Genomic DNA, 20,289 nt, shown 5'->3' on the forward strand with positions numbered 1-20,289 from the left:
GACAGCAGCAGGAAGGCTGCATCCAGCTGTGCCTGGCACATAGGCAATGCCGAGCAATGAATGAATCAATCAAAACTTCATTCCACGTCTGTTCCACTGATGCCTCAGACTCACCAAATCCCAAACTGAACCCATCACCTTTCCCAAAAGGCTATCCCTCCTCCAGTGTTTCCTGTCCCGATGAATATCACCAAGCTGGAAACCTGGAGTCTCTGACTCTCCCTCTTTCTCAGTCCCTGCATTCAGTCAATCAGCAAGTCCTCTCCACTCCACTCCCCAGCTCGTGTGAAACAGACACTTACATATCACACCCACTCCGCTCTCCTGGCTCAGACCAACACCATATCCCTGAGCTGACACACCAGTCTCCTCACTGGTCTTTCACCCTTACCCCCTGGCCTGGACCCACTCCCAGCCCTGGCCAAATCCATCATTGACAGATGCCAAAGTGATGTTTCAAAATTGCCCATCTGAGCATGTCCCTCCCATCTCTTCAGTGGCTCCCCATTACCCGGAGGATGGGACCAAAGTCCCTTGATTCTCCCAGGTCTAGCTGCATTTCCTTCTCCTATTTGACCTCAGACCGCTACCTCCACCCCAAGTTGGCCTTTATTCTGACAGCACCAAAGAGCGTGGTGCCCCCTGCACACCTGTCTCTAGCTTCCATCCCCGCCTTCGCTCATCCTCTACCCACCTCCTCCCCCGCCTGGAACGCCCTCATTTCCCCCATTTTACCTTCCTTTACCTCATGAACTCCTTCTCACCCTCTAAGACATAAAGTAACATGGTTTGGTTGATGATTCCCAGGGGCCCTTTTGCTCCCCTGGTGGCTCAGACAGTAAAAGAATCCGCCTGCAATGTGGGAGACCTGGGTTTGATCCCTGGTTTGGGAAGATCCCCTGGAGAAGGCTATGGCAACCCACTGCAGTATTCTTGACTGCAGAATCCCCATGGACAGAGGAGCCTGGTGGGCTACAGTCCACAGGGTCACAAAGAGTTGGGCACGACTGAGGGACTCAGCAGCAGCAGCAGGGGGCTCTTGTAAACACTAACATTTCATAATTCTAATGCCAAGTCTTGATAGTCAAGGCTTTCTGGATTCTACAGTCAGCTTCTCTCTTTATGGGACCCTGCAAGGGTCTTTGGGGATCCTCCAGTCCAATTTCACCATTTTTCAGACAGAAAATCTAAGGCCCAGAAAGAGAAGGGGATTTGCCTAAGACCACACAGCAAACCAGTAGCAGAGCCAGGACAAGAAGTGGGCACCTGCCTCCCAGCCCAGGGCTGTTTCTTTGCAATACACTCTTCAACCTGATCACCCCTCTACCCCAACTCCAACACAGACATTCCTTTTTTTAAAAATATTTTATTTATTCATTTGACTGTGCCAAGTCTTATTTGCAGCTTGTAGGATCATTTTAGCAGTAACAGGTGGGATCTAATACCCTGACCAGGGATCAAACCCAGGCCTTCCGCATTGGGAGCATGAAGTCTTGGGCACTGGACCACCACCAGGGAAGTCTCCAACACTTAGATTCTTCACACAGTCATCACTACCCCACCCGGACTTACGTCCCCACACCCAAGCCAGACTCAGCCCTTTCTTTCTACCTTTGCTTACGCAGCAAGGTCATTCCCTCACCTCCATTCAACTTCCAGGCCCTCCATCTCCAGGAAGCCCATCTTGGTTTTCAAGCCAAACCCAAACCCATTCACACTCCACACCCTTCCCTAAACCACCCATATTTGCCAGAACCCAGCAACTAGGGCTTGGCTCACTCTCATCAGTCAGCATCTTGTTCTGTCTCGCCAGGTAGGATGCCCATTCCTCAGTGGTCGATGACTCCTCACCTTTCTTCTTCTCCTCCTCTTCTTCCTTTTATATCCCCCAGCTCAATATACAACTGCTCAGAGTAACAAGGAGGAGCAAGAAGAGCATGGCATTTGACGTCAGACAGATGGAGGTTCAAATCCCTGTGTATCCCTGGCTGGTTCACCTTAATCCCTCTGAGCCTCAACTTTCCTTATCTACAGAATGGGTCCCCGTATCCCCTAAGGTTACTATGAGGATTGAATGACATTACCCATATTACAGGCCTAGCACTTAGTAGGTTCTTGATAAATGAGAGTTCCCTTCCCCACGGCCTTTCTCAGCGAATCCCCAAGACACTAGGAGAAAAAGGCTCCTCTGGGCTGGGAGGAGGGCAGAACATGAACACTCTCTCACTCCCCTCCTCAACAGGCTATGAGCAGCCTGTGTGCAGAAACGTGAGGCATCTCCAACCCCCTTTCCCCACCCCCAACAATCTGCTTTAACCCTCCCATCACAAATGCCTTGTTTATTTCAATATCATTCGTTTGGATTTTCCATTCATGCAAAAAAAAAGAAAATTACAAAATCAGATTTAAGAGGAAAAGAAGTATTTAATGAGTCAAACTGTCTGCAGCCCTGTTTCTTTCTCAGGAAAAAGTGGCTGTGATTCTGGCAAGAGAGAAGGAAGTGCAACAGCTTCACTTCACTGCAGCTGCCAGAAGAAGTGCATTTCAGAGTGGAACAGAACCTCTAAACAGTACATCTCCCCGCCAGGCGCTTCCTGTGCCGAATTCAGCTTGGCAGGTGACACTCCAGCTTGAGCAGGGATCCAGCCCTGACATGAGCAACCACAAGGTTCTCGTTCCTGCCCGCCTCCAGCATGGGAGGAACCAGCCCCATCAGGCTCCGGCAAACCGCTGACCACTGGGCTCAGGGCTCCAAGAACGGAGGAAGGCAGGCAGCTGGAAAAGCAGTGGACACACCTGGCCAGTAGCCAAGGAAACCTGGACCCCTCCCTGTTCCACAATATTCAGGGACTAGAACTTTCCTCTCGCCAAACGAGGGAGGTTTGGCATAAAGATCAGACCCAGGACTTGCTGTTCATAAAGTGTTCAGAAAATCTGCAGCTTCTTTTCCACTTTCAAAGGTGTCGTTCTAGAGGGCTGCTCTGGATTCCAAGGATTGAACTCCAGAAGGGTTCTATCCCTACCCCCTCAAAAAAAGGAGAAGAACTGAAAAAGCAGATACCAGCACATGACCTTCAGATATACCCAAGAGAGACTGCCCCAAGACAAAGAGCAGGCTGGATCAGACTGGTGGTCACCTCCCCTGACTCAAACCCCATACCTCTATTAATGTAGCCCACTGACTCATACGGAACCTACTGACCCCTGAACTCCTAAATCCCTTTCTCATAAACTGCTATTCCTCTCTACAATTTTTTTTCCTGTCGGCAAGATGGGCCCCAGCATTTATCCCCATGACATTTCATCCTGCTAAGTTCACCTCTTCACCCCAGTCTGTTGACATCTCTCTAGACCCTGATCCTGCTATCTGAGCTTTTCTCTGTCCTTTTTCTCTGTCCTCCCTACCTCCTACTGTTAAAGGCCTGCACGCTCTGCATCTTCTTCTGGTCCTTGGCATATACTGGTCAGAACTGGGGAGCAGGCAGAGCCCCACAGCAGCCTCTAAAGACCTTTACAGACTGACCTGTTCCCACTTATAAGAACATCCCATGGTTGTCCTTCAGATGGGCGCCCCTTCTGTGCCCTCATACCATCCATTGTGTCGTCAAGAGTCATAAAAGATCCTGTCCAGTGTCTGGGAGAGCCACGTGATACAGCAGAAAGGGCCAAGCAGATCCAGGCGTGAATCCCAGCTCCGAGGGTCTTGGGTGAGTCACTTAACTCCCTGGAGACTCAGTTTCTCATCTGCAAAATAAAGAATGGTCACATCTAGTGCACAAGCTTCTGAAGATCAACATGATGCATGTGATGGGACTTCCCTGGTGGTCCAGTGGTTAAGAATCCGCCTGCCAATGCAGGGGGCGTGAGTTTGATCCCTGATCTGGGAAGATTCCACATGCCGCAAGTAACACCATGACTACTGAAGCCCGCACACCACAACAGTGAGAAGCCTGAGCACCACAACTAGAGAGGAGCCCCTGCTCGCCACAACTTGAAAAAGCCTGTGCACAGCAATGAAGACTCGGGGCAGCCAAAAATAAATAAGATTAAAAAAAAAAAGAAGACCATGTGAGACATCCAGTAGAAGTAGGTGCTCGGTAAATAGATCCCAGTCCACCACATGCTAGCTCACTTCCTTCAGCCTCCAGTCAGTAAGCTGGCGAGAATCTGAAAGACGTGCCTGGTCTGCTGAACCCACGTTGGCTCCAAGGGTCACTGCCTTGTTTCCTGAGTGTCACAGATTTTACCACCCCTGCTTGGCCCTCACGCTAATGTGAGATCAGCCAAAACTCTGGCTCTTTTTCATGTGAATTTCTGTTAGGACATTCTTCCCTTCCTGGATCTGTGCAGTTTTGCTTATACACCTAAAATAATAACAGTGATAATAGCAGCCTAATCCTTTCAATCCTGGAATGAAATTTAAAGTATCTCTATTTTGCCTATGAGGAGACTGACTTCATCTTCTAACGCACGGGGTGCGGGTTGGATGCCTGGTCAGGGAAGCTGAGATCCAACATGCCTTGCAGGCAAAAAACCAAAACATAAAACAACAGAAGCAATATTGTAACAAAATCAATAAAGATTTTTTAAATGGTCCACATCAAAAATATAAACATGTCACAAGTGAACTTATCTACAGAACAGAAGCAGACTCACAAACAGAACAGACTTGTGGTGTCGAGGGCGGTGAGGTGGGATGGACTGGGAGTTTGCGATTAGCAGATATAAACTGTTACATAGAGGATGAACACACAGCAAGGTTCCGCTGTAGAGCACGGGGAACTATGTTCAATATCCTGTGATAACCAGAATGGAAAAGTATATACATATATATATGAATCACTTTGTTGGACAGTAGAAATTAACACAATATTGTAAATCAACTATACTTCAATACAATTTAAAAAAAGAAAGTCACACTTACATGCTCAATAGCCACACGTGCTTGGCCAATGCCTCCTGTGTTGGAAAGCTCAGACCTAGACAGTTCTCCATTAATTCCCTCATTTAGTGAGATACTCCCTGTTACAAATACCTGAAAACCTACTTAAGTTACCACATACCATGGGCCTGGGTCACTTGACAGGAAGGTTGATGAATGTCATCATGTCACTGAGAATGATTTAGGGACACCAATGCCTCTTCCAGCTAATATGTTTTTCCCGCCCCCCTCCAACTCTTCTCCAAAACAACTGTCTTTACCTGGTCTGCTCCACCTCCCTTTTTGATACCCTGAAATCTATTATTCATTCTCAGAACCCTGTCAAAACCGCTCCTGGAAAGATAAGCAACTTTCCTTTAAAAAGGAACTTCCCCTCTCTCCTCCCTTGCCATCCTTTATCTGCACCTTGGTGATGTCAGCTCTTACTGGGCCACAGATGGTGCTCTATGATTAACATAGAGGGGGAAAGAAAGTGACACTTAAGAGAACTCTTGGAAAGAGATGATGAGGTTATTCATGGGTTCATTCATTCAACAAATATTTATTGAATACACAGTGAGACAGAGATGGTCCTAATAGTGGGGATACTAACGTGAACAAAAGAGCTAAAATTTCTTACCCTCTTAGAGTTTATATTCTGGCAGGGGAGAGAGAAATTAGAAACTAAATAAATATAATGTGTTCAATAGTGATGGGTGTTGAGACTTCCCTGGTGGTCCAGTGGCTAGGATTCCGCATTCCCAATGCAGGAGGCCCAGCTTTGACCCCTGGTCACAGAACTAGACCCCACATACCACAACTAAGATCCAGTGGAGCCAAATAAATATATAAATTTTTTTTAAAAAATAGTGATGGCTGCGATGGAGAATTTTAAAGCAGAGAAGGAGCAGGAAACAGGAAGGGCACAGTTTTAAGTGATCAGGTCCTCACCCTCACTAATTCTTCTATTAAGCAAAACACACTCTCAGATCTTTCCCCAAACACACTGTCACACACACACACGCACGCACGCACGCGCCCGGTTTACTCAAGCCTCAGGGTCACGCACCCTCGAGGTCACCCAGGGAGGCAAAAGTCAGAACTGGCAGAACCCTCAGTGGCCAGAGGGAAGTGATGCTGGGAGGCACCAGCTTGCCTGAGGCCAGTGGCACCCACAAAGGTACCCACACTTGGGAACACCCACACATAAGCACACAGACTTGTACACACATATTCACACAAAAATGCAAACCCCCATTCCCTTCTTATAGGCAACCCGGTGGGGTGAGGTTTGGAGAGCTTCTGACAATTTCCGTGTTGCTTGTTCACTTCGCCCTCCCCCACCCACCCTACCCTTCCCAGCTGTTTCAGCATCTTCTTCCTGCCCTGACCAGCAGCCGCAAGTTCCCTGGATGGCAGGTGTGTGCACACAGATGCATCCTACGTGAATGTGTAGACATGTGGTTTGCAACTGAGGAGGACACGTTTGTGTGTAAGAATTCACACATAGGGAGTCTGTGGCATGTGTGTATGTGTGTATGTACGCACATGTGTGTACACGCTCCCAAGAAGACAGAGAAATTTATAATCTAAATCTCGCTTCTCCGGAGGATGAAAGCAAAGCAAAGTTCAGGTTTAAATCACACGACCACGGGCAGGAGGGGTTCCCTTGCCTTACATGATTATCTGCCGTGTGCAGCGGAAAGGGCTGGCAGGCAGGAGGCAGCCAGCAACCCGTCAGCAGGGAGTCATTTGTTGTCTCCAGGCCCCTGGGACCCGCTGTGCCTGCTCCGTGAGGGCGGGAGACCCAGAGAGCAGCAGCGACAAGCACATGCCTGTCCCAGGTGTGGGGGATGGGGGAGGAAGGGGCCGCATCCGGCCCAGGCTTCCTGGTGCTAAAGAAAAGCAGAGAGAGGCGGGGCAGGAGTCTGCAGGCCAGAGAAGCCCAGCCACTTGGGCTGGAGGGAGAAAGGGGGTCCAGGCAAGAAGTGGCCCCAGTGCAGACCCCACCCTGCCATCCTCTTCACCAGCCATAGTAACACCCTCAGGGTTCTAGGATGTCCGAGTCTTAGCCTGAGTTTGCCTGATTCCTTCTCCCTGGGACCTTCGACTCTTCCCTCTGCTCCATCCCTTTCTCTTTGTTTCTGTGTGTTTGTTCTTTGCCTCTACCTGTCTCTCTGTCTCTGGGATTTGTTTTTTATCTGTGTCTGGCTGTCTGGCCGCCTCTCTCCATCTGTCTGTCTTTCACTCTCCAAGTCCCTTTATCAGTCCCCCTAACCTCAAGGTTTCCCTCTGCTGACCTCTGTCTGCGGTGGCCTTGCTGGTGACACGTCACACACCTCCCAGGGCGGCGCATTATTCCATTTGAGCCTCTTGCCATTTGCCCGTGAGGGGGCATGTGGTACAGGCTGGGAGAGCTGGAGTTAAAAACCCCATTTTACAGATGAGGAAACTGAGCTCCCAGAAGCTAAAAGCCTTGCCCAAGGCCACACAGCTGGCTTTGAATTTACAATCCAGGTGTGCTTCCACTGTGTGACCAGCTCCCCAACCTCCACATCACCTGGAAGCATGAGCAGCTCCCCCCAGTCCCCCAAACCCTAAAGTGAAGAGAGTTTAAGGACCCAGTGCCACACAACGGCTCATCCCTGGCCCAACCACAAAAACTGCCTTTGATTCACTAAACTTCCTAGAAAACAGGGCTGAGATGGCATTTTGGGGACTCTGTGTATGTCCTCCAAGGATGCCCAATGCCAGCCCCACTCTCCCCCCATATCTGAAGTGTGTGCACATCCCACATTCCCCAGGCCCACCTGGGATGAATAGGCTTCCTGCTTCTCAAGTAGGTGCCTCTTGGGAGCTCAGTCTTCCCATCTGTACAATGGGGACGTTGGGTCTCCCTCACACTGCGGAGGTAGGCCGCCGCTCCAACCAACACAGCAGCTCCTCTCCCTCTCCGGGACCCTGATCTCTAAAAGAAACCTAACTTCAGCCACCAAGAGCCCTTGGACACCTCTGGAGGATCACTGCTTTTCCAACGGACCCAAACTACTCTTGACCACATGCATAAGCAGCAACCACGAAGCCACGGGCCCAGACACAGAGGTTCATCTGCAGCAGCAAAGTCCCACAGCCTCCCAAGCCCACACCGCTGCCTCCAGCCCCCACCAGGGAGGCGTCAGCGCCAACGACCCGCCAGGGCCGGCCCATTTTCCTTTCTTTTCATTGCCGGCTCCGTGTGTAGTTATAGAACCAGGTCTCCACAGAGTAATTTACTGGCAGAATCTCTCCCAGAATCCAGCTTGAAACCAAGCTGTAAAAACAGCTTCGAGTGTAAATAATTCATGCAGACAATATGACTTTTTTATGTAAATTCGGTGCATTAACCCTCTATTATAATGATGGACGACAGATAGGGGCGACGTTGCCTTGGTAAGAGCTAATGGATGGCCGCCATAAATTCACTGCACATTTTATTGTGTTGCTGGAAATTGTGCCTTCAGGCAATGCTGTTTACTTTTATGTAAAACTCTAGGTTCCCTAAATATTACAAATATTTTACATCCAGCTCCTCAGCATTTGGGCTCTGCCCACAAATCAAGCTTTCTCCATGTGAGTTGTAATTAAAGGTTTGTTGTTTTTTTTTTTCCTGGGACAATTATCTGCAACTATAAAGAGAAATATTTTTCCCCTTTAGATGTTCCGTCATTGACTTATTAACAAATCCTTTGAAGAAGGAGGTGGTAAGCGACTCACTGTGGTACTTGGCACGAGCGGGTCGTGGGAGAAGGGGCGCTGTGGGTCCAAGAGCTTGGTGGCTGGCTTTTATGTCTGGCAGCCACTCCGGTTTATTTACACATATGATATTCTGGGCCTTCCTCCCCCTTCTTCTTCTATAATTCATGACCACTTTAGCAGGGTAATTCCTCCAGCCACCTCTGCAAGAAATGGGCCCCTTGCAAGCCCCCTGCCCATGCTCCTCTGGGGATGAAGACACCGGGGCCTTACGCCTGAGAGGGTCAGAAGCGGCATCTTGGCAGCTAACTGCCCGCACACGAGCCAATTCGTCCCTTCCTTGGCCCCCATCCGCTCACTGGCCCAGAGCGCCTTGGACGGAAACTCGGAGTTTCCTGCATTGATTCTCGTTCAGTCCAAAGTGTTGGAAAGGCCCTTCTGGCTCAGTCCCAGCCCAGGGAAAAGGTCACTAGGATCCATTGAGTCCTGCATGAGGCCTGGGGAGAGGAGGGCTGAGGACCTCAGAAGCTTCTTAATGAACGGAGGCAACAGCTGGAGCAGCAGCCCTCTTTAAAAATAATCCTCACACTTGTTTATTATTGTCATTAATATTAATAGCCACTCTGTTAATATTCATCTAGCTGCATTAATATCCTCCAGCAACACCTGGGATCTCCAAGCACTCCTAATGGCATGTGGACTCTGGCTGCAGCGCCCCTACCTCTCTGCCTGACCCTCCCCAAGGGCATCACTCCCATCCTGCCCGGGTGTCAAACCGCCCTCCACCTGCCTCAGGAGACCCAGAGCCACGAGGGATTTGGAATCATTTCTAAGTCCCGGGGGCATTACTGGGAGGATGGGACCGCAGGCCAAGGACCCTGAACATTTCCTGCCTCTCCCAGGGCACAGGAAGGTTCTGACAAAGGTGGCTAAGAAAGAAAGATAGTTCATTTCCCCCCAGGGACTCAATTTCCTGCAGAATCAGGAAAAAAAAGACACGTTGGTTAAAAACAAAGATGAGATATCATTTTTCACCGATTAGATTGGCAAAGATCATTATAAAAATAATGGCAACAGCAGCAACCAGCTCGCTTCCTGTATGCACCCACTTAGCCCTCGCTGCCTTCTTGCACTGACTTTCACGGACTCTCCCGACAACCCCTTCCACGTACCCTTTATGAGACTGTAAAAAGCAACACCTTTGCGGAAAGCAATTTACAATATGTGATGAAATGCAAGCTCCACTTACCCTTTGACCCAGCAATCCCATTTTTGGGAATTTTCCGTGTGTTACTCATTGAAAATACAGCTCCCTTTAAGTGAAGTCCTCTTGCTGTTCCCCTGCACACCCACCCATCATTTTCTCTTCCTCTGTCCCCTGTCCACTCATCTTTCAACCTGAGAGTCACCTCCTCAGAGAAGCCCTCCCTGACTCCCGAGTCTAAGTTACCTTCTCCTGTCTGACTCTCTCTCTTTTCCTTCGTACTCTGTGTACTCTGTACTGCATATCATGTGCTAATTGGATAGTTATTTCTGTAAATGCTTAAGACATAAGCTCATCGCAAAAAATCGCTGTCTTCCCTGCTGGCAGGGGCTGGTTGTCCTGTCTCCTCACTACATCATAAACTCTGCAAAAACAAGGACCAACCATGTAGTTTTAGTCCCCATTCCTATTCCCAGCCCGGCACTGGCCTGGCATGTAGAACACCCTTGATTAACATCTGTGGCATGAATGAATGAATGCACAAAGATAGGCACGCAGACCATCATTGCAGGGATGTTTACAAGAGCAAAACAATTGGAAAAACATCTATCGCCATCAGCTGGGGACTGGGTAAGTGAGGTATATTCAAACGTATAATACAAGCATTCAGAACTTGAGGTGGATCTATATGTATTGACATGAGGATGTCCATGACATATTGCTGAGTGGAGGAAAAAAAGAAACAGGTGACGGAACAGCATGTGTCGTCTGATCTCGCTCAGGGTAGAATCGCATACGTGGAGTCTATTTGTGTATATTTATGCACAGAGAGAAGTCTGGAAGGACGCTCACCAAAATGTTATGTGGTTATCTCTGGATGGTGAAATCTGAGGTGATTTTTACATTTTTCTTTGAACTTTTCCATATTGTCTGAATTTTTTGCAATGAGCATATGTATCCTTTTTTACAAAATGATAAAGCTGGCTTCAAAAGAAAAAAAAAAGTATAGGTACATTAAGAAAGAATGGGAGAGGGAAGTGCCTTATGAAGGGCTCAACCCCAAGCCAGGCAAACCCAGAAGAAGCTGGGGTCGGGGCAGGGGCGGGGGCGGCGGGGCTGTCTCCCCTCTGCTGTGGGCTAGGCACCCTCCAAGGCTACAGGGGAGATTTGGAGCCCTGGAGCCCCTGCACCCCATCTTCTCAGGGCACGTCATGCCTGTCCAGAGTGGAGTTTCTAAATAGGGATTTCCGCATTTGATTCTTCTGACATGCTTTACCGCCTCAGAGCTGTTTTGCAAAATTCATAGCGGTTTTCGCAGGCTCCAAGCTTCCTGGGACCAATTCCATTTTGAACAATAGCGGAGTGTCTGCTTGCGGGTCGGGTCGGCCCACCCCAGAGCAGCCTCCCAGCCCATGAGCTGGGACTGTGGGGCTGAGTGTCGAGGCTATGGCATGAAAATACATGAGCTCGCCTTGTCCTCGTCCTCACCTTGCTCCAGTCCAGTGGGGGCAGGGGGAAGGAGAGAGCTCTTCCCGTCTCCCGGCCCTCCTGTGCCCTGATGGGACCCTCCTAGCGAGAGATGAGGGAAACCAAGCCCTTCCCCACATCCCTCCCTTTCTACTGCTTCACCTCCTACGGTCTCGTTTCCCAAGAACCACCTAAAACCCTGAGAAGCTAACTGACTTGGCCAAGCCAAGGTCACAGGGCTGGACAGTGGGAGGGTGTGGGGTGGGGTCTCCTGCTGTTGTCCTATGCATGCCTTCATTGAAAAAAGCTTGGTAGGAATTTCCTGCTGGTCCAGTGGTTAGTACTTGGCGCTTTCACTATCGTGGCCCTGGATTCAATCCTTGGTCAGGGGATCTGAGATCCCACAAGCCATGGGGGGCAGCCCCCCAAAAACCAAAATCAAACAAAACAGCTTGGTGCCCCATTCTTTAAAAGAAATCCAAGAGGTCTAGCAGCATGGTCATTACCCCAAACTAAGACACAGAAGACCCCTTCGCTTGCCTCTGTGTCCTTAACTCTGCCTTCCCTCAGTCAGGATCCAATACCCCATACCCAGAACCACATTTATAAAATTTACAAAACTTCACATTGCCAGGGGCGGGGCAGGGGGTAGAGTGCGGGGCAGGGGGTGGGGTGCGGGTCAGGTGGAATCTCTGCTCCTTAGGCTGATAATGCAGGTCTCTATCCCACTCCAACCACACCCGTCTCCAGGCTTCACTGAATGACTTACAATCATCCCAGCCCTCTGCGCTGTCACACGTTCCCCCCTCCCACCCCTGCCTGGACCATGCATCTCCCTCCCCTCTCACCTGGCTAATTTCCACTCCAGCTCTAGGATCCAGCTTGGTGGTCACCTCATCTGGGAAGTCTTCCCAGATTACCCCTCCTCCTCCTCCAAGTCGCTTCAGTCATGTCCAACTCTGTGAGACCCCATAGACGGCAGCCCACCAGGCTCCCCCGTCCCTGGGATTCTTTAGGCAAGAACACTGGAGTGGGCTTCCATTTCCTTCTCCAATGCATGAAAGTGAAAAGTGAAAATGAAGTCATGTCCAACTCTTAGCGACCCCATGGACTGCAGCCTACCAGGCTCCTCCGTCCATGGGATTTTCCAGGCAAGAGTACAGACCACTTATTCACCAAATACTTAATCAGCCCCTATGATGTGCTGTCAGACGTTCCTAGAGGGCAGGGATATATCACCAGGGCCAGCTTTAATCGACTTCACAACTGTATGGCAATGGCCCAGATCATCAGCCCCATCTGATCTGTAGATCAGAGAACCGAGGACCGCCTGGGCAAGCTTTGGACAAGGGCAAGAAGGGGAAAGGAAACGTTTCCTAAAACACCAAACTGACCTGGCAATCCCCTATGGTCAGTGCCTCCTCCCAACTGTCTCCCCTAAACATTCCGCCTACTAACCCACCTCCAGGCCCCTGCAGGGGGCCTGCGCTCTTTCTCTCTCTCTCCTGCATTCTCCCACCTCCCTAAGCCTTTTATAATTCTTCCCAGACACCACTTTCTCTCTTGCTGCTGGGCGTTTGCACCTGCTCTTTAGCTCTGCCTACGACAGTCTCTGTTCTTATCTAATCAACTTCTGCGTGGTATTGATTTTGACTCAGCAACGCCTTGTGTCCCCTTCTCTCCCCTTCCTCCCCATTGCCTCGCTCAGGGTCACTGTCTCCGGATTACCCCTCACCTGCCGTCACCGCCTCCCCGCAGAAGCTAGACCCAGACTCTGATTCCTAAAGGTCTTCTTCACAGGCTCCCCCATGCACTGGGTGGTCTCCACCAGCTACACATCCCCCACTCCTGCAACTTTCTCCCTGTCTCAAGCCACCCCAAAGGGGCCAGACAAGTCCATGCCTGAGCTCCCTCAGCCTGGCTTGCTCTTCTCTGCTTCTTCATCTGACTCATCCCTTCTCATCCTCTAAGACCCTGCTCAACAACGGCCTCCTCCCAGAAGCCTTCCCTGCCCCCAGCCCACCCCATCTCCTGCTCAGGGCTAGATGAGTTTCGGCCCAGCACTCTGTGCCATTACCCTCATGGCCTCAGTGTCACCGCCCAGGTATGGGCTCATCTCCCCACTGCACCGTGGGCTCCTTGACGGAGGGCATGCAGTGCCCAGTGCATGTCCGTTACTGTCATTCTGCGCAGGGTCAGACCATCAGCCCCGGTTTATAGGTGAGGAAAATGAGGCGTGGAAAGGCCAAGCGACTCTCCCAAGGTCACAGAACAGGCAAGCGGTGCAGCCAGGGCTTGAACTCAGATGCCACTATTCCCAGGGCGCTGTTCTTTCCACTGCATCACAACTTCAATTAGGAACCACTCTAGCAAGCATCTCATATACACATATACACACACAGACTTCAACATGTATAGAAATGCACATGGGTATATCCAAACAGAGACACACACAGCCCTACTGACACACAGATGAACAGACACAAACAGCAGACTCCAAAGGCGTGCCTGATACACACGAATACTCATACACGTGTGCCAACTAATATACACAGATGAACACAAACATACACATCCATGCACACATGCATTTGTGCACATAACCCACGCAGACGCACAGACACACACTGAGTATATCCAGGTGCACACACAGACATGCGCAGACACACACTTTCATTCACACATACCTAGTCACAAATACACAGACCAGCAGATATGTCCCTGGGCACACAAAGACGTACACACACATATTCAGAGAGGCATGCATATAAAATCTCACTCTTAGTCACTCACTCCCAAGTCATCACGGGCACACACAGACACAGGGGTGCCCTCATGTACCACTCAGGTGCCTTCATGTCAACACAGAAGCACGTGTGTGTGCACACACACACGAGGATACATGCAAACCTATAGACCTTCACAGGAAGCAGCGCACACACACATGAGCCAGCACCCACAGAAACACACAGGCAGACACGCTTAGTGAACGCCAGGTCAAGGGAGCTGTCTGCTAGGGGCGGGGGCCTGTCTGAGGTACCTCGGGGCGCTCACATTTTTGCAGCTCAGGAAGGCAGCTGACATACCAGCCCGGCTGTGATGGTATTTTGCATAAATGCTAATGTATTAATTACCATGTACAGTACACAGAGCTGCCATTTAAAAGAAAAACTTAAGACTTTTTAATTCAAAAGCCCCATGCGGGGTGGGGGTAGGGGGCCTGCCCCATGCAGTGGGTGGAAGCAGGCAGGGTAGCCGTGCCCAGGCCCACTGTCCCTACACATGGGTCCCCGCCTGCAGCCTCCAGCCCAGCCTGCCCCAGGGGTCAGGCAGCCAGGACTCAGCCTTGGGGGCCCTGGTGCTCCCCGCCCCCACCCCACCCCCAGGACCACGGCACGTCTGGAGCCGTGGGGTGGAGGAGGGGTAGGGAGAGTCGGGGAGGACCCCTTAAGGAGGGGGCAGCGCCGGGGCAGGATTCAGAGCCGAGATGGACAGGCCGGCAGGATCCTTTCCTCCATGCAATCCATTCTCTGCAAGGGAACCCGAGTAACCTTTTAAACCAGTGCATCAGATTATGTCATGCCCTGGCTTTAATCCTTTCAAAGGCTTCCCATGGCTCTTGGAGGAAAGTTCACACTCCTTAAGAGCCTGTAAAGCCCGATGTGAGCTGGTTCTCTCTTACTTCCCCAGGCCTCTGCTAGTCACACAGCCAGCTCATCCTCACATCTCCAGGCAGGTTGCTCCTCATCCACCAGGCCTCTGCTCCCCCAGAACCTCTTCAGGGCCTCTCCCCTGACTGCCCCTGGCCACCCCATTTAAAGGAACCCCTCTCCCTATCCTTTATCCCCTCTGTGTAGCTCATCTCATTAATGTAAACTTCTTTTTTGATTTTTTTTGACTTGATACTATTTACGTCCCCTACTATAAAGGAGTTTTGGAAAGCCAGGATTTTGCAGATCTAGTTTCATCACAATATCTCCCCTCCTTGGACAGGGTCTGGTACTTAGGAGAGGCTCAGCTAAAAGTTTGTTAAATGAGGGAATTCCATGCGGTCCAGTGGTTAAGACATGGGTTTTCACTGACACAGGCCCAGGTTTAATCTCTGGTTGGGGAACTAAGATCTCGTAAGTCATAGATGAATAAATAAGCACCCCCCAAAATGTCTGTTAAACAAGAGCACAACCTGGGGTGAACGAGAGATGTCCTGTCTGCCCAGCTCCATTCCGAGTACTAAACTGAGGGCAGTCCTGGCTTCTCTGTCTCCCACAGGGTGGTGCATGGTCCAGAGCAGGACGCCGAAGCCCAGGGCAGAAGACACGTCCAGCATCACGCAGCATCTTAGAGACAAGTATTTAGGCCTCCAGAGTCCTCCAGGCATCTCGCAGAATGAGCCTCAAAGGATGCTACTTAAACAGCAGCAAAGAGTGGCAACTCAGCCCTTTCCCTTGCCCCTCACTTTCACATCCGGTCTTACACAGGCCTTGCAAGGGAAGCATCCTTTCCCCAATTTCAGAAGAAATTAAGGTGCTGAGATATAGGTCAAGCACCCAACATCTCTCAGGTTGTCAGAGGAGGAGTCAGGATTCAAATCCATGTTTGCTGCCAAATCGAGGCTTCTTCTGCTGGACCACGAACCTGCTCTCCCCTCCAGACCCTCAGGGGTGCTTCTGGCCTCTGGAGCATAGCAACAATAGGCCTCATCCTCCCGGGAGGCAGGAAAGCCAAAGTGGTCCTGCCAGGCAGGTGAAAAGGGAACCCGGGACCCAGCTGGCCCACTCCCTAAACACAGAGTAGAGTCCTCCATCCACCCCCATCCCCACCCAGCTGCCAGCTCTCACCATTCTAGATGCTGCATCTCTCCCAAACCCAGGCCCCCTGCTCTTCCCCCCAGACCCCCTGCCCTGCCCTCATCCAGGCTGTATCACCATCATCTCTCACCTATACTCTTAAGACAGCCTTTAGTCTGGATGTTCACATCTGCCCTCCACCCAGCAGTCAAAGTGATCCTCCCTAAGTTGAAATCATATTTCCCTTCCCAATGACTTCTCCTCTCCCCACTGTACCACCAAATCCCCCTGTACCACCCTGATGGTGTTCGTAAAGGTGCATCAATGTTAACCCACACTCCCGAGTTCAAATCCTGACTCTGCCACTTACTAGCTGAGTGGCCTTGGACAAATCACCTAACCTCTCTGTGCTTCAACCACCTAATCTGTAAAGTGGGAATAATAATAGTATCCCCCCTCCTAGGGTCATTATAAGGATGAAACGAGTTAAAATATGCAAAGCACCAAAAATAGTGCCTGGCATCTGAAAAGCACTAGGTAAGAGTGTGCTGTTCTTCACAATTTGTGTGTGTGTGATTGCTTGATTTGTGGCTTTTTCCTTCACGACATTATAAATTCTAGGAAGAGGGGGTCTTGGCTGGGATGACCACTCGGACACTTCTTGGCCCGCTCGCGTCCCTCTCTGCCTGCGGTCTTTGTTCTGCTTTCCCCTGTTCTGGCTGGGTGTTGGCCCGGGAAAGAGGAGGAGGGCATGCCCCCGGCAGGAAATGCTGTCAGCATCAGCGTCCCAGGCCTGATGAAGATGACAGGCAGCAGCCAGAGACGACTGCTCCCCGCAGAGGGCCGGGTGGGGACGGTCCCCTCCAGAGCCCCAAGTTCCCCAGGGAGCCCCCACAGGGCCAAAGCTCCTTTTGTCCAGAAGGTCAGGAGCAGCTGGCCAGCTGCAGGAGAGTTCCGCTGCCCCGCTGCAGCCAGCGGCCCAGATGTGCGTGTTTGCACAGCCGAGTCCGGGCTCTGAGGGAGCCTTGTTGAGCATCATGAAAGGGGGCTTGTAAGGAGGCAGACAGCCTCCGCACCCGGGCCCGCCTGCCTCCAGGACAGCAACCAGGAATGCAACCCGCAGGAAGCCCTTCCTACCAGGCCTGCCAAGTGCCCTGCTCCCGCTCGAGGATCCGGGCCGCTGGCAAGAGCAGGTTCAACTTGCCAGCAGCAGACTGGATGTCTGGGTTCTGATCCGTCCTCAGTCGCCTCTTCTGTAAGATGGAGAGAGGCCCCAGTCTCTCCGCACAATGAGGAGCAAGGGAAGCTCAGAGCCTTATGGGCAGAAGAGAAGAAAGACCAGAAAGAATGTTCACCTTCATGCACCTCAGTTTTTCCATCTGTAAACAGGGATGATAGCTACTGCTTCCTGGGGTTGTCCTAGTGACAAAATGCCAAACTGCCAAAACCGTGCATGTGCTGACACACAGAGGTGCTCAGTACTCTTTCTCCTTCTCTGTTCACCAGGCTCTAAACAGGGCCCCTGAGGATGCCTACATTGAGGGTGGGGGCTTCCTCCTCACCCTGCTCCAAAAGAAGAGCTGCTGCCAGACACCTTCACCCCAGGCATGGTGCCATGTAGCTGGGCGGCCTGTGTGCTGGGCACAAGATTCCATTTCCAGGTAGAAGAGTCTCTGCCCCCAACACAGTCTCTGAACACAGCTGGGCTCCTACCTTGGTCTTAGTGGTCCAGGCACAGCCCATTCTTGGGCCTCCTCCAGCCCTGGGCTCAGCTGCTTTGCCAGGTGGAGCTGTCCTGAGTAGAACTGGCCACTGGGCCACTCTAGTCTCTGGCACAGTCAGGCTCTGTATACCCAGTGTCTGGCATAACCAGCCCCTGAGCAGGGTAGCCCCAGGTCCAGTCAGCTCTCGGGCAGCCATGGTAGGCAGAGTGCTGGGCATGGATGAGCCCCAGACACAGGGGGTCCTCAAAGGGTCTCTGAGAGCAGTCGTTTGGGCTCAGTTACTCCATGGTCACCACCGGTCCCTGGACAGAGCCGGTTCCCGGGCATCGTTGGCCGACCAGGACACTGTCCATCCCGAGACATGGTCAGCAGCCAGGCACTACACTAGGTCCCTTGGGCACAGTCAACCTTAGGACAGAGTAGACCCCTGACACAGTCCACTGAGTCCCCCACCCTTGATTAACATTCATAGATGCATCATCCCCCTCTCTTATGGCCCCAGTCCCTCCTCAAAGAACCTGGAGAACTGGGGCCCGCAGAAGGAACTGGAAGTACCCTCTGCGGTCCCCAGAGCCCCTGCAAGGCCTGCTTCTTGGCAGGTGGAGGCGGCAGGGTCAGAGAAGAGTTGGGGGAGAGCTAGGCCTGGGAGAATGTGGAAGCAGTGCTCCAGAGCAGAGCTGGCCTTCCGCACAGGCAGAGGGGTGCACGTTACGGTGGACATAGGCCGGCCTGGAGGCAGGAGTCCCCGCTTCTCATTACCCTGCTCCCCTGCCCTGTACTGAATGGATCACAGGTCTCCAGAAGAAGCATGCAGGGCTGCTACCGAACCTCCACATGACGGTGGGTAAGTGACCGCAACAAGTTTCTTCTAGTTCTAAGAATATAAATTCCCTACCAGGTGGCAGTCCTGCTCTCTAACAAATACTCACAGCCTTAGGTGTGGCTCTAACAGGGAAGGAGAAGGTGGCCCATCCCAGGGAACCATCAGCTCCAGGACACGGCTGGTGCTGGATTTCTGATGCTTCCTGGGTCTGGTCAGTCCCACAGCTCCATCATCACCCGGTGCAGCTAGGAATGGAGCAGCAAGCCCAGGGTAGGGGTCCAGCCCACACGGAGGCCCTCTTCCCTAGGCCTGCTTGGTGCTCATCCCTTTCGGCCTGCGTTATTCTCCAAAGGGGGCATGGTTTCTGCAGGATGGTAATGCAATGTGGCATCCCATTAGCCGGCACCTGCCCTCACTGCCCACCTTCCTCCCCCAGCCCCCATACACATCAATGTTTAATTGAATTTCCAGTGTCGGAGTGCAAGTCACATCTGTTTCAGGGTCTGGGGATGAGGTAAGCAACGCCCACCAAGTCTCCCATGATGGGGGAGCCCCACCACACAAGCACCCTGTCATCCCAGACCAGCCCCACTGCCCAGGCACAGCTCTAGGTTGGCACATTCAAATCCCCCAGGTTCACAAGTTTTAAAAAAATGGGGATTTCCCTGGAGGGACAAGAATCTGCCTGCCAATGCAGGGGACATGGGCTCAATCTCTGGCTGGGGAAGATTCCCCATGCCGCGAAACAACTGTACTTCACAAATACTGAGCCTGCACTCTAGAGCCTGTGAGCTGCAACTCCTGAAGCCCATGCACCTAGAGCCTGTGCTCTGCAACATGAGAAGCCACCTCAATGAGAGGCCCGTGCATCACAGCTAGAGAGTAGCCCCTGCTCACTGCAACCAGAGAAAAGTCCATCCTAAGCAATGAAGACTCAGCATAACCAAAATAAATAAATAAAATTGAAGGAAAGTCTACTTGTAGGACAGAAAAGGACGGGGGTGGGAGGGAGCATGTGGCGAGAGGATTCCACAGGGATAGATGGGGAGGGGTTTGAGGAGGGGATCCCTGGCAGAACTGACCAAGGCAGGGCTCGCCAGCTGTGGCTTCCGGCTAGAGACCCCCCAGAGTCCCAGGGCAGCCTCTCCAAGGTTAATAATTTACCTACACTTTTTTTCTCACTGGTGTCCCAACCAAAGCCATCCATCCGGGGAGTCCACGAGAAGAACGTCCACAGGGAGTCAGAACCCTAATGCTGAAAGGGAAGTCAGCCTCAAGAGACAGACTGAGACTAGGTCAATCCAGTTCAGACTGGTCCCAACTGGCTGCAACTCGACCTAACTGATTCAAGCTGGCTTGAATCAAACCAGACCTGGTGGGGCCAGCACAGAATGTGTGGAGTTGGCCAGGACTGGATAAAGCCGAATCAAACTGGTTGTGACCTGCTCAACCCACCTGGAGCCACTGGGAGGTCAACCAGTCAATGCCTTTCCTTTGTGCTGGCCTTTGCTGGAGAAGTCTTTATTATCTCTTCCTCTTCAAGCTTTCTGGACCATTTTGTTTACAGGATGTATTCTGTAAACCAGTTTGCAGTCCACATCGCATCACATTCTTAGGATATGTAACGTCTA

The 20,289-nt window shown here is 51.5% G+C and overlaps 1 protein-coding gene across 1 annotated transcript in view; it reads right to left on the reverse strand.

The window, feature by feature from the left end:
• Positions 1-2,289: 2,289 nt before the first annotated feature.
• Positions 2,290-20,289, reverse strand: part of LOC113890363 — a 50,069-nt gene continuing 32,069 nt past the window's right edge. The window contains exon 2 of the mRNA XM_027538258.1: positions 2,290-3,744. Within this exon, the coding sequence (XP_027394059.1) occupies positions 3,713-3,744 (32 nt within the window). The 3' untranslated portion in view covers positions 2,290-3,712. The remainder of the gene's footprint in view (positions 3,745-20,289) is intronic.

Source organism: Bos indicus x Bos taurus, chromosome 3 (assembly GCF_003369695.1).
Source record: "Bos indicus x Bos taurus breed Angus x Brahman F1 hybrid chromosome 3, Bos_hybrid_MaternalHap_v2.0, whole genome shotgun sequence".
NCBI lineage: Eukaryota > Metazoa > Chordata > Mammalia > Artiodactyla > Bovidae > Bos > Bos indicus x Bos taurus.